This window comes from Argiope bruennichi, chromosome 2, assembly GCF_947563725.1.
Source record: "Argiope bruennichi chromosome 2, qqArgBrue1.1, whole genome shotgun sequence".
NCBI lineage: Eukaryota > Metazoa > Arthropoda > Arachnida > Araneae > Araneidae > Argiope > Argiope bruennichi.
Window position 1 is genome coordinate 8,853,800 of NC_079152.1, and position 15,853 is coordinate 8,869,652.

A 15,853-nucleotide genomic window follows, 5' to 3' on the forward strand; every position below is an offset into this window, starting at 1 on the left:
TGTAGTTACTATTAGTTATACAAGAAAAAACCCAATCTTTAAATCATATTTATAAAATTAATGAACTTGCATTATTATGCTCATATTCATTTACAGTCTTAGGTATTCTCTTTTACACTAAACTTGATTTTTCCGAACATACTGATTCCTTCTTTTTCAGTCTATCATATGCTTGAAATTTTGAAACTCAGAACTAGGGAATTTTCGAGTGACAGTTTTATATTAGATCTCGTCTGGAATATTGTAGCCTTATTTCGGACCCAAACAAAACAAAATTCAAATTATTGAGCATATTCAAACCAGTTTCTTGAGTTATTTGTTTTACAAGAAAAATGGATTTTATTCTCAAAATATATCCTCTTCTTATCTACGTGATATATTTAATTTGCCTAGTATGTGTTGTAAACGAAATATTTCTTGTATTTTTTTCTGTTAGCAGGTTATCAATGGTTCGATCCATTGAATTGATATTCAGAGTTCTTTAAACTTCGCTGTTCCTGTAAAATCTTTAAGGAACCAGAATACTTTTCCAATTGCTTATTCTAAATTTAACTATATTAAAAAGTTCTCTTTGTATAAATTTTATAAGATTTTTAACAAGATCTCTTAGGAACTTGACATTCATTGTATGACTTCTAAGAATTTTTATAGTGAATTGTTCTTAACTTTTTTCTACTTGACCTTATATCTTTTTTATTGATTTTATTATTTTTTAAAACGTGAATACACTTTACTATTATTATACACAACATATTGTGATATTTATGCGTACTCATGCTTTTATGATACTATTGAGCTTGTGTGTGCTTTACATTTTGACCCTTGCCAGCTGTTTGCATTTTTATCTATATATAGTTTATGACTTTGTTAATTCTTTATTCTTTGCCGATCCTTTTTTATGTGTGCCTATTTAATAATCATCTCTTTAATCTTTCCATCTTTCTCAGTTTTTTTTCCTGGCTTCGAATGCGTCTCTCATATTAACTGTATAATAACTGTTTCTCTAAAAGCTAATAACTAAAAAAATATCCTTAAAATTATCATAATAATTGCTTAGCCTGTACTTGTTATATCAGTTAGCTTTAACTTATTCACTCTCACCTTCAAAAAATTCAACGAAACTATACTTTTGTATTATTTGTGATTAGAATGATTGACCAAATTTCTCATTACTTTTTCTGCTTCTCATCCTCTCCTTTCTCCTTTACTTTAAAAAAAATTTTAACACGCTCGATTAAAAAAAAAGAATAATTGTGATTTGAGTCTAAATATTTCAATAAATTGACAGTTTTTATTCATTAACTTCTCATGTATATAATATTGGCTAGTTTTAATAATTATTAATTGAATAAACTGCCACATTAAAACTTAAAAAAAGCTGTAAATTACATTTAAAACTTAAAAGAAGTAAATTACATTTTAAATTGTGACAAAACAACACAATGCTTAACACTGTTTACTATCTGATATATGGTTTGAAGGAATAGATATTGGAATTTAATTTTGATTATTCATTAAATTCTTATTTAAATTTTAATATGGATATTGAAGTTTAGTTTGTAATAACTTTTTTATTTACATATTGGTGCATTAGATTATTTGTTGACATTTGAGTTACTCTTGAAAAATCATAAATTAATGTTATATACTTATTTTAATTTCATCCATAACAGAAAAATACAATAAATATCTAATGTGACATTTAATAGTTTTGTATTCTATATATTTACAATTTAAAACTTTACTTTAATTAGCAATTTATTTATTTTTAAATTATTACTTAAAGTATATCAGAAAAACAAACTTATTATGATAAAAATAAATAAATAAAAATAAAAAGTCAAAATGCTAGAAACATTTTTTCACCAAAATCTGTAATGCATATTTCCATCGATATAAAAAATGGGCACCATTCGAAAAAAAATTATAAAAGTAATTCTTTAACGCATGGATAATAAATGTCAAAGTTCTAAATATATTATATAACAGTAAAACATAATTTCAAAGCAATTAATTTAAAATGCGCATTTCTAAATCATTAGAAAAGTTGTTTACTTCAAGATTTGTTGCATTTCCAACATATACAAAGAAAAATAAACGAATATAAACTTAAAAATTAAGTGAATTAAGGCACTTATAGACAAAAGTAAACAAGATTACAATCCAGTTTAAATACAGAAAAATCATATGAATACAAATAAAAAAATTAAAGGAATTAAAGCACCTCTGTAGAAAACGAAGTAAATTTGTAATTCGATATTCACATAAAAAAATCGAATGAATACAGCACAAAAAGTAAATGAATTAAAACACCTTTACACAATGCTAAATAAGTTTGCAATTTAAGATTTGCTTCATTTTCAACTTATTCATAGAAAAATTAAATGGGTGTAGACATAAAAATTATGTGAATTAAAGAACTTCTACACAAAAACAAACAGGTTTGCAATTCGTATATTAGCTGTAAAATATCTGAAATAAAAATATTTAAAATTATTACCGTAGTCGTGGCTGATGGCAACGGCACCAATGATCCCAACTAGAATCAGAAGGAATAAAAATATAAATTTTTTTATAAGATAAATTTTAAAAAAAATAATATTTTTCACTTACAATTATTGACTTTTTTTAAAAATCTTTTTCAACATCATTTCATAGATAATATTTCGTTTCATATTAATTCTGGTGAATTATTATGGTTATGAGTGGTATAGTCAATAATAAGTTGTCAATACTAAATATTAGAATATTAAGTCCTAATTCCAGTAAAATTAAAGTATTTAGTCAAAATTAACAATAAGGGAATTCCAATTTGGCAGAGTAGGCTTAGGGTCGCTGAACTGAGGGAGGGACTACAAATAAATTGATGAAAAAGATGTTTTTGTCTAATTTCCAACTGATTATTCTGTAAAAAATACAAACTCTCTAAATTGTAAAATAATGTGATGATATAGTCATGATATAGTGATATAGTCAATACTTTAACGATTGTAATTGATAAGTTCCTATCTGTTTTACGATTTTCATTTAGTTATTATTGCTTTTATAAATACAGAGTATTTGCTTAAACAATATTATGTGCAAAAATGGAATCAACGTCATCTTTATTGCTACCAGTAAGAAAGGAAAATATGTATTGACGCTTTGCATGATTTGTAAGCTGTAGCCATTAGACCTACAGCTTACAAATTTGGTGCAATTGGACTTTGGAAGGTGGTAATATATATATATTTCGAATCATTTTTTTTTCAAATTTAATTAGAATTTGATTAATTAATTTCGAATCAAAATGTTGATGTTTTTCTCCCAAAATTGTCAAAATCAAACTTGCACATAAAAGAATCTTAAACAAACTTAAAAATCAAAAACGTACTTTTTCACGATACCAAATTTATTTGTCGTGCAATTTTTTTTCTTGAGTTTAGAACTTTTTAAAACAATATTTGTTCGTTTAATTTTAAATTTTTATAAATTTGAATTTTTATAAAAAATAAATTATTAATTTTGAATTAAAAAGGGAATTTCATAAAAAAAATTAACTTTGGGCACAATCATTGAACTTTACTTACCGCAACGTACTGCCATCCTCCACTGACACGTACTAAGAGCGTTTCTTCGTCCAAAACAAATCCCAGTGTTCCCAGTGGACTAATTTCTGACACCCTCAACAAAGAATCCACATTCTTTAAAGTGACAGCCTATGGAGAACAAAAAAATCAAATGATATTAATGAAGGAAAAATATCAAATAAAAGTGCTAGACTATACAGATATCTAAAAGTAATTTTCAAAATTCAATTAATTCTCTAAAGTACAAACCACTTTATGAGTTCCATTTAATGCCTGATGCACAGAAAAATTAACAAATTAAATATCTATGTAAGTAAAATATCTTTAATAAAATTCATATACACAAAAGTGAAAGCACAGAATCTAATTCTTCATTTAGTTACAGCAACGGTACGTTTTTAAAGCAACACTAGGGATACTATGGGGCGGACTTCGTTATTTTGAACAGCGGTCAGATGACGAGGACGGCACCTGAATTGGTACTCCCTCAACCGACGTCTGCACCACACCAGCGGGAGGGAAGGTTGGCACTGGCGGATTTAGTACTTACCAAACCCGCTGACACGACGGTTCTTCAGTGGAATCGGCTCTTGAACCTTAAATACTGATGCCCCGAATACAAGCGTTATCCCAAGCCAGCGTGGATACCACTAGAATCTTATATTATATATATATATATATATATATAGTAAGAAATAGTTTGAAAATGAAACTAAAATGAAAACGAAACAAAACAATTTCGAAATCGCAATTAAAAATTATTACCTATTCAAACTAAAACCAAAAAAGAACTTCTTAGTATTTAGCGAGCGCAACTGCAGCTACTTCTAAAACACAGATGAATTGATACAAAAGTATTAAAATCAAGTTAACAGGAAAATAAAAAAAAAAACCAAATAAAAATTGAATAAAAAAATAAATATAAAAAAGAATCCGGCCTGAAGACTTTTTCAAGGGTCACCCTCAGGCAGGGATTCAAAGAAAGGGATTTTTTCTGTGAGGAAATGCAGACATTAGTCTAATAATGATTCCCCGTGACCCGAAAATCCCCTGAAATTATGCCCAAGAGATATACCATTTTAATAGAAAGGAAAATACAAAACAACAAATTAGAAGAAAATAACCACTACAAAGTAAAAATACAATAACAAAAATAACAATAAAAACAAAATAGCACTAAAGGAAAAAACGAAAAGGCCAGAACATACCATCAGCAGTCAAGGAATTTTTAAGCTATCGATTGTGATTCCTGCTTTTTAAAAACACTAACGGTAAAAATGCTAACGCTAAATATATATATATATATATATATATATATATATATATATATATATATATATATATATATATATATATATATATATATATATATATATATATATATATATATATATATATATATATATATATATATATATATATATATATATATATATATATTAGAACGATAGCGATATTTCCTTATATAGGGTATTATAATTATATACTTCCGGTATAAATGTATAAAATAAACATTTTCTTATAACACTATTCAAAACAGCGATAAACCTACTACCAAAGCACAATATGGCAACACAATTTATGTATAAAATACTGCAAAAAAAAAATCACTGTTTTTCTTACAACATGCTGCAAAAACAGCAATAGACCTCCCATGATATCCTTCTTACGGCACAAATATGGCAGAAAATGTGGAATAAATGAATGAAGTTAGAGAAGAGTTGAATGTCAATTAATTTGCTTCCAACTCTCTTAACACTTTTCCCTCTCGTTAGCGTACGGGAATTGCAGAAACCCATACGCCATCACAAAAAGAAGTAAGAAAAATCCGTTCCCTTGAAAAGAAACTGGATGGCCTAGGTCGAAAATATTAATTCAACAAGGATCAGATAAAACTCACTTACGTCTCATTTTAAGAACATAAAGATAAATAAATCAGATGGCATCACATGAATTTCGTTTGTTATTCTTTAAGCATATTAGATCTGAAATTATTTTGCTGTTCTGCAGAATTTTGATTCACTTCTTTTTATTTTTTATGACATATCCTGCGTGACCAAGAATGTTAAGTACTTGGTTAAAAATTTCTTCCTTTCTTAAATTAATTATGCATGTTATCTAACCTTATTAGTCTAATCTAGTAATTTAATTTATAGTTAAATTCCGAACGTTTTTTTAAATTTTTTTTCTTTATTATTAAGTTTTATTCCAAATCAATTTACAATTTTATATCCCGTCCTCAAAATGGGACCATTTCGTGTGACGTCACAATCGTGTGATGAATAAAGCGTATGTCAACTAACAATTTTGTTCTGGTATGACGTCTTTTTTTCCCGGTAAAATACGAACTGGATTGAAAACGCGTAATCATGACGCCTATTTGATTTGAATTAACCTTAGTCTAAATAACGTTAACAAGAATTCAAGAGTTAACAGTTTATGTCAGTAAATAAAACGGCCATGCATCTATTACATTGGAAGAATATCTATGACATTAATCCTGGGAATATTTTTGAAGTTTAATATTTTTTATCAAAATATTTTGATTGCAAAAGCTCCGTAATATTTTACAAACGAATATGAAATCAATTTTTATTCACATTCCATAGAAACAATTAATCGGTCATCCTTTGCTTCCAATCAATTTTAGAATTTCGACTCGATTTCAAATGATTTTAAGCAGGATTAAAGATTTAACAATTTACAACAGGGGACAAAACGACCATCTGTCTGTTACGTAGGAAGAATATTTGTGTCAATGGTCTTGGAAATTATTTTACAGTTTAATATTGTTTATCTGAATATTTCGATAGTTAGAATTCCATTATATTTTACAAATGAATCTGAAATCATTCGTCATTTGCATTCCATAGAAATAATTTGAATGAATCATCTTTTGGATTCAGAAAATTAAAATTATTCTAGGGGATACTGAGTGTAGCTGTAACATTTTTTGGAAAAATATATTTATTTTTAAAAGTATTCGGGATGCCTTGATAATAACTGCTTTTTTTACAACTTAACTATTCATTATTCATTCATAATATGTATCAGAAACATTTAATAGTTTTGAGGATTTTAGACTCTAGAAATAATTTTTTCAAAGCCTGCAAGATTTAAATTTGTCACCACTCATGCAGTAAAGTGTTAGCACCCCTATTAAAAAACCATTTAACAGTTGATAGTTTAGGGTTAGTAAAAATTCAGTGTTACACGATAGGGAAATGTGTTTTCATTATTGAACAATATATCAAAAATAAGGAAATTTTGGCGGCCACAGTTCGAAAATATGAGAATTGGCCAGCTAAATCGTTTGATTTAACACTATTCGATTTCTTTTTATGAAGTCATCAAAGGTCTATGCCAACGTGCCCTCAAGAACGCATGCATTGAAGGAGGAAATCGAACGCTGCATCAACGAAATTGAGCCACATTTATACACAAATGTCCCAACAAAAGTGCGTAAAAGTACGTATGTGCCAGCAAAGCCGTGTTGGCCATTTGCCTTATTCTTTTCACATAAGTTTTATACGGCTTTTGTGAAAGAATCGAAAAATGTTCACCAATTCCCACTGCGACTTTCTGAAGATTGTAACTGAAATGCATTTCCAACGTCTTCTGCTAAAACTAAAAGAAGGGTCTTCTTACAAATCTAAACATCAATGTGATAATCAAATCGATACCCTATAATTACCACCAAATTGACAAGATAGCAGCATACCAACAGTGTTGAAAACCTACAGAAAGAAAAGGCGGCCCCTTTGACCAAAACGTGACACTTTCAAAAGTAAACCAGCTTTTTGTGACAATTTCAATTACCTTAGCAATCTGAATGTTTGCCGAAAGGAGAATTGAAAATGTTCAACAATAAATACATCGTAGATTCATCGGTGCATTCATGCTAATGAACAACATTCTAAACACCTCCTGTGATTCTTGTAACAATTATAATAAAAAAAAATTTGTCTAATAAACGGTTTTAAATAGTTGCCGGTATTTTTTTCTACAATTTTTTATACCTCCTGTATCACTTAAGAATTACATTTCCAATGAAGTTGTATTTCATCCATATTGCAGATTTTGCAGATAATTGCAGATTTAAGTCAATAGGTTTCCGACATCTTTCTATATTTTTTAACATCTAATTTTCAATATATATATATATATATATATATATATATATATATATATATATATATATATATATATATATATATATATATATATATATATATATATAAATGAATTCGTAAAAATTTCTATGAATTATAAAATATTAGGATAATCTTAACTCTTCATCAAATATAATTAGTCAGAGTCCTTTCTGTTTGATTACGTTTATTTATTTATTACAGAATTAATAAAAACCAGGTGTTTACTTAAATAACGTTGCGTACAAACATGGATTTTGATCTATTAAGTAAAAAAAAAATCCAATTTTGCAAAATTGTTAAAATAAAGATTAACTTAAACCAGCAGTATGCTTATTAAACTATAAATGTATTAAAATAGGAAATCGATTTAACAGTTTGTCAAAAAAAGGGACCTTAATATCCAAAGCGAAAAAGTGCTTAAATCAGTCAATGTATATAAATGAAGTTCATTGTAAAACATTGAAATAATTTCAATCAGTTGCAGAATGGATAATCCATATAATGAAATAATTCATTTTGGAGAAAATGCTACATTGGAGTTAAATGTTTAAAAAATGGCAATCTTTCAAAACCAGATTTTGAAGTTCACTATTGAAAAAAATACATTGCAAAAATCGATCGCCCCATGAAAACTAGAAAATAATAATTTTATAAGTATAAAACTAGTACAGATATGAAAATGAATTATTTTATATCCCCAAAATGTCTCTCTTGAACTGCAAAACATATTTAAGGTTTACCCCTGGCACAACAGATGGTTGACTTCTTTTGCTGTCATCACTGGAAACGGTTCCTGCAGGACCTGGTGGACCAGGTGGTCCTGGAGGTCCAGGGGGTCCAATAATTCCTTTGCTAAGGAAACCTGTGCAGTTTAAAAGTAGAATTATAAATTTTATTTATCATTATGGAAAGAAATTACTTATCATTTTTTTAATGAAATAAATATGCAAGAAATTTTTGGAGTACATTTTAACAAACTGACCTGACAATAAAATAGCTGTAAAATGCTATCTAATTGCAAAGATAGTTTGGTTTAAAATGTACAGTTTATTATTACTTGTACCATATAGATGAGTAAAAAATTATATTTTATAGAATGAAATCAATCTGCAAATATCGTTTCGTTACGAGCTAAATAGTAATTATTTTCTTCTTTCTTGCATACTTCCAGAAAATGACGCGTTTTTTCTCTACATCATCAGATATTGAGCAGAATTAAATATGCACCACGTCACTTCATTTTTTCTCATTGGCTGATTGCACCCAACATTTGATGTAAATATTAAATTTTAGCATAAAAATTATTCCACTTATTTATTTATTACGTTTGCAAGTTACAGTTTTCACATAACCATAAATTATGCGAAGTAATCTAAATTCACCTGACGAATTTCATCCAAAATGTGATTGATAATTGTTGATATCAAAATTTGATATCAACAATTTTGGTGCAAAATTCAGTTAATAAACTTTATTATGCCAATATGCCCTGTTGTAGAATCATCGCATCCTCATAAAATTAAAAATAAATTTACTTATTTTTTTAATCTGAAAGATCTAAAATGTAGCGATTTATAAAATATAAGAAAAATTTCTTGACAGTTACAGTATTTTTTAAATAATTTTTTTACTTCCTTATGTACATTTGTATAGGAGTCATGCTGTAGCAGCTTCTCTGATTATCTGTAAAGTAATATAGCTAAAAAGGAAATTTCATTCAAAAGACAATCGTCTGTTCCATTTCTAAACAGTTCCATTCAACACATTTTCCTTCTAATGAAGGAAACGAAAGAAAATGTTATTTAGAAATAATTAATTAAAGCGTATATAAATATAATTCAAAGAAATCTCGTTTAAAAACTATTCCATTAGTAACACCGTCATCTTTGGCTCATTTATATAATATAATAATGAGAAAATGTACTAATTGTGCAAAGATAAAGATACATTCATAACTTTTTTAACATGACATAAAACATAAAAGATGAATGAAAAGGTGTAAGCAATTTTTTGAAGAAATTTTCCAATCAAGCATAATGCTTATGTCATTTTTTTTATAAATTTGCACTGAAAAAATAATTTTAAATAAAATATGGGTCATTTCATTTTTATAATGATTTATTAGACTAACATGCATAAAAATGCACATCGGAATTCATTATAAAAATAAATGTAAGCTTGACTCTACAAATTACCAGGCAGGATTTTATTTCTTGCCTAGACTTAGTACATAAATTGAGTAGAAGAGTAACAAATTAATGAAATTTATAAGTGCGAGTCTTCCTATTGAAAATAATCAGGTTGCTGAAAGTACAAGAGTTCAGTTGCATAAAAAGGATATTGAATCGAACATTCAATATCTCATTTAAACTGCGTTTAACAATTTTTTATTTAATTTTAGTCATTAAGGCATCGCATTTATTTTAATATCCAGAGGTTGGACCTCTAACTAGTAGATAAGGACTGTTTCACTGAATATAGTCCTAGAGCAAATCTATTAAAAATCTGTTAAAATTATTAGTTATTATCTTAGTTGTCGAATCAATAAATGCAAAATACATTTTTAATATATTATTATTAAAGTGCATGTACACATTAAATTATTAAAATCTTTGACTGAAGTATAATAATTTTTATAATGTTTTATATAGTGAGTGTGTTGCGATTTTTCTAATGAACTGCCCGGTTTTAAATATAATATTTTTAATCTACACAAACACAGCTACACTACAAAATTTGCGCACATAGACAATTAGGTTGAAGTGAACAGTATGGTGGAGGGATTCAAGCTTTTGCAACCGAAAACATTCGGCGTTAGCGCAAGGGTTGCGCATAGGAAAAAGTCTATCTCAGGATGCAGGTCTCCCGTTCAACTGCTTGTCTGTAACCGCCACAAGGGGGCTTCTGTAAAACGCCACAAGGGGGTGCTCTCTGCTCAAGGGGAAAAAGAGGGGCTACAATTATAATATTAATTATTCTATGTTCTATTCCTATTGACAGACCCTGTGAAATAATAGCATTTAATATTATATTCGCTTGAAATTTATTTTATCATTACAATCTTTCCGAATTATGAAATATTGATATTTCACAAATAGAAATCATTAATTAATTATTACAATTAATTTTTCAGTTTATTTTTATTTTTTTACTGAATCATTTTTTAGTGATATACATATTAAAAGAATAAATGAATAAAAACGTACATAATTTCAGGAAGTTTCTAAGATAAAAAAGAAATTGTAACAAATCTTTCACATTCACAGTTTTAAATGTATTAAATGTGAAAATAATTTGATCAGTTATTAAAAGAGGGATCTCATAAAATCCATTGCTTAGGATCCCAAAATGTCTAAACATATCACTGGCGTCGTCCAAATTAAATTTATAGAATTTCAATGTATCGCTTGTTGTGGAGTGGCAATTAGGATAGGGACCATCGGGGTACATAATCATGGTCCAAATCTTACGACAAACTGAATATTTCTTACTTTGTTCTCACATGCTATGGGAGATTTAATCTGACCATTTCAACTTTATAATTTAAATGACTTCATTTATATGAAGCTTTTATTGTCATCGTTTTTTTTCAGATGTAAATAATCTGAACCAATTGAATATGCTTTTATAATTATACTGAGTAAGATATTTTCAGCTGCAGCAACGCAGGAAGACACAGCTCTTTGACAACAAAAATATCACTAACTTTACTCCTTTAGATCGTTTCTTTGTTTTCAAATTAAGTTTCCTATCAAGTGATGGAGTATGTGTTCAGTTAAATACTGTTTTCGTTAAAGAAAAGTAAAAAAAAAAGTATATGAGGTGGTTTTGAATTTTATATCAGTCATAAAATAGCTTTATACCCTGATCTAGGAACGAGGAGATTTCAATGAAAGAAATAAAAAACAGTACACATCATTAATAAATCTGTTTGGTTAAGATGAAGTGTGGTAAGGATGAGACAAGTGTTCAAATAATCACTTTTTATTTATTTATGCGCTACTTCAATTTCTATGATTTGCTCTGAAACACAGATGTAAAGTTTGAATTAAAAGTTAATAATCAATGTTACACAAGGGGGGGAAATATTTTGTGCTAATGCTGAAAAAGATGCAAAATACTTTTTTGTATAAATTTTATCTAGTTTTAGGGGAACCTTCAGACATAGATGTAATAAGAATTTTGTCAAGGTTTTTTGAGTTAATTTTGTAATCAACTCTTGGATGGTAAATTTGTGGCTTATTTCTGTTTTATTTATGTTTAGAGTCTATCGTATAATGTATATGGTTATATATCTTTTTTTTTTATTTCAAGATGTAAATCTGAGTATCTATTTTCAGTTTATATCTTTTGAAAAAAATGGAATAGATAGCAAAAATATAAAAATGAATAGGAACATGTGGTAAACATAGAGTATGCAAATAGAATTCAATTATAAAACTCATAAAGAAACAGTAAGTAAATTTCGAAACTATTTACCTTCAGATTTCATAAAAGCTTTCAGGCCTTTCATTCCGAAATTTCCTAAAAACAGAATCACTTGTATAATGTATGTGATATATAATTTAACATACAAATTTGTGATACTATATGTGAAATATAATGCAAAATAGAAATTTATAATAATGCATATAAAATATAATTTAACAGAAAATTGTGATAATGCATGTGAAATATAATAACATAGAAATTTGTTGTGATAATGTACGTGAAATTTAATTAATTTGGCGTCCTAGCATAGGGGTAGCGCGTCTTTCCCATGACCTGGGCGTCCTGGGTTCGAGTCCCGGTTCGGGCATGGTTGTTCTTCGTCTCTTCTATCTGTGAGATGTGTGAATGTGCCCCCATGTAAAAAGGTTGTTTGTGCAAGCGAATGTGATGCTTGAGTAGCTAAGACGTACTCTTGGCCCTAGATGGCGCTACTAAAACAAGAGACGCTCCCTTGGCTTAAAATCGCTGACTTCGTCAGCGAGCTTGTCTGTGGCAAGTGCCATTATAAACAACAAATATAATTAAACAAGCAAATTTTTATAGAAGATGTTTATATATTCAAGCATGATATTTGAAAATTTGTTTTCCAAAATGTTAAAGTTATTGCATTTTTAAAATTGATTTCATTAAAATACTACTACTACTAAAAACAAATAAAATAATTTATTTGAAACAAGACGCAAAATCATCACTCCGAAATCTCAAAGAGCCTCATTTTCAAGAAATCATTTCTGTTCGAGCCTTGTTGTTCGAAAATCATTAATTGAAATTTTAAGTAGAAATAAGTTTTTTTTCCTTATTTTTGTAGATATTTTTCTAACAAAAAGAAATGATCATTTCGTTTCAGGTTCTTCAATCACATAAGTAAATTATTAAATTTGTGTTCTTTTAAAAAATTACGATTTTATATTCCGTACACTTTTTAAATAATTTGGAAAAAAAATAAAGAATCAATCATCAAGCCTCAAACACTGATTCCGAATGAGCTTTTTTCATTTCACATGAAAATTTACGACCCCTGGATATGTCATTAATAATCTCCGGTTCCCACCATGTTCTACTTTCTAAAACGATCTCAAAATACTATTTCCCTGTATATTTTCTATGGGAAAGGAGCATGAGACAGTGTACGCGTACTGATCCCATCTAGTTTTATTTCATTTGAAAGCTCTTGAAATTTCTGTCGTCTGAAAATCGTTCTGCCCGAAACTGCTTCATTTGAGCTAGATGTAATGTTTGAAAGATAAGAGTTTGATACAATTCAGAGCCTAAATTTGTTCATTACCAAGTTATTTCACCACGTTCGTGCAGTGTTAAAGCAATCAGAACAGCTTCTATGCTTATCACTTAATTTAAAATGGGTCTTTCATTTGGTGCTATCAGAAGTAGTTCCACAGCGTTAATTATATTATATTAAAATATTGCTATTAAGATAATGGACAAAGAATGTATCGTAAAGAAGCCGGTAATTTAGATTTAAGATCAAGGCGAATGAAGTTTATCATTATAATAATCTTTGATCATCCATTCAAATCTGGAATATACTTCTATACTGGAATAACTTCGAATTGCTACCCCTGTTATTAAAAAAAAAATCCTTTTCTATTTGTTGAAATAAAATCCTTTGCCCTGTGTTTTATTTATTTATATATTCGTCGAATAAATTACTATAAGTAATTTATAAATATTGAGGTAAAATAGTTTTAATTTACTGCACTGAATATACTTTAATTTTTTAACTTAAATAAATCATATTTTATACTAAAGAATTTATGGGTAAAATTTAAAGTTATATTTGTTTCAGTTGATGAAATAATTTTTATAAACCCAGCAATTAAAATATATATATATCTCGAGCAACCAAATGGAAGGTGTTCTGTGTGATGTTTAGTCTTCTTATCTGCTGCTGCCATCTATCGAAAACTCTTCTAAATAAATACTGTGAAATCGATTACTAATCGGACTAATCGTTACAAAATCAAAATCATCTGCTGCCATCTACTGTTTCAAAAAATTATGTAAATTTTTAATAAATATGTCATGAGTTATAAAAATTAAGAAATGTAATTAATTTAATAGATAAAATATTATTATTTCTTATCTGTTTACTGACGATAATAACAGATTTCTAGTTCAGCTACGTCTATGCAGATTTTGAGATATAAAAATAAAATTAATTTCCAAAAATTTTTTTAAATGGCGATTTTTAATTAAACTCTGGTAAAAATTCTCTCGAGGATTAAAATTACATATATATGAAAGAACTGTTTTGGTTTAAAATACTAATTTTTTCTAATTACATCTCAATCATTAAATATTTAAATATACGAAAATGCGAGCAAAATATTTTCTGTAAGATTGTAAGAGTAAATGGAAGAAAATCATTATTATTTTGTTGTAAATAAGCTTTCATTTGCTCAGATGAAAGATCATTAATTTTCAAGTTATAAATAAAGAAAGATAGCTGACATATGACATATATATGACATATATTATTAATTATATACAAGGGATGTTCGAATGAAAAGGTACGAATCAAAGGTACTGTGAATATTTCGAATGAAAAGTACTGGGATATAAATGAAGGTTTTATTCAAAGTATACACCACAGGCCTGAGCACAACGAGCCGAAAGATTCCTTGTTCGCAGAATTCCTGTGGCCGTAACGAGACCCAGTCCTTTACAGCGTCCTTGAGTTCAACATCCGAGTTGAAGCGTTTTCCATTCATATGTTTTTTCAGGACACCAAACACATGAAAATCGCAGGGCGACATGTCCGGGCTGTAGGGTGGATGGTCGAGTTGCTCCCACTTGAACTTGGCCAATTTCGCGTGTGTGACCCTAGAGACGTGTGGACGTGTGTTATCATGGAGCAGAACCACACCCTTCGGGAGTAGCCCCGGTCTTTTGTTCTTGATGGACTTGCGTAGTCTTCGGAGTGTCTCACAGTACACATCGGAATTAATGGTTCTTCTATGCTCGAGGAATTCAACAAGTAGAGGACCTTGTAGTAGGACCAACAAGTAGAGGACCTTGTAAAAGACGGTGAGTAACACCTTGCCTGCTGGTTTTGAACATTTTAAGGGGAGGTGACGACGTATGCTTCCACCGCATGCTGTCCGGCTTTGTCTCTGGCTCGTATTGATATCGCCAGCTCTCATTCCCTGTGGCGATCCACTCCAGAAAAGCGAGGTCTTCATGATACCGAAACTGATGTTGAAGTGCTATCTCCCTACGGATTTCCTTGTGCTGGTCGGTCAGCTGCGTCGGAACCCACTGCGCGCACACCTTCCGATAACGCAACCTGTCGTGAATAATTGTCCACACTGTTCCGGAGCTGACATCCACCTTCACCGCCAACATTCGCAATGTGACACGACGATCACTTCCCACTAGATCGTCCACCTTGTCGGTGAGATCGGCCGTGATGACTGTGTTGCCTGGCCTGGTCTCGGATCATCAAACAAACTCTCACGGCCTGCACTCCATTTCTCCAAAACGGGCACTCTATTTTCTCACTGACTTGTCTGACACACGTATACGTTGACCATCCGGAGATGAATAGCAGCCGGTGTACCCCTTCCGCTGTCAGAAATCGGATAACGCCGTGCTGCTCCACATATGAACGCCATCCTGTTC

The 15,853-nt window shown here is 29.3% G+C and overlaps 1 protein-coding gene across 1 annotated transcript in view; it reads right to left on the reverse strand.

Moving 5' to 3' along the window:
* LOC129960531 (collagen alpha-1(XVIII) chain-like) overlaps nt 1–15,853 on the reverse strand; it is a 146,250-nt gene that overhangs the window by 15,541 nt on the left and 114,856 nt on the right. The window contains exons 21-24 of the mRNA XM_056074024.1: nt 12,203–12,247; nt 8,464–8,585; nt 3,570–3,698; nt 2,501–2,539 (exon numbers count right to left, since the gene is read on the reverse strand). Of these exons, the coding sequence (XP_055929999.1) occupies nt 2,501–2,539; nt 3,570–3,698; nt 8,464–8,585; nt 12,203–12,247 (335 nt within the window). The remainder of the gene's footprint in view (nt 1–2,500; nt 2,540–3,569; nt 3,699–8,463; nt 8,586–12,202; nt 12,248–15,853) is intronic.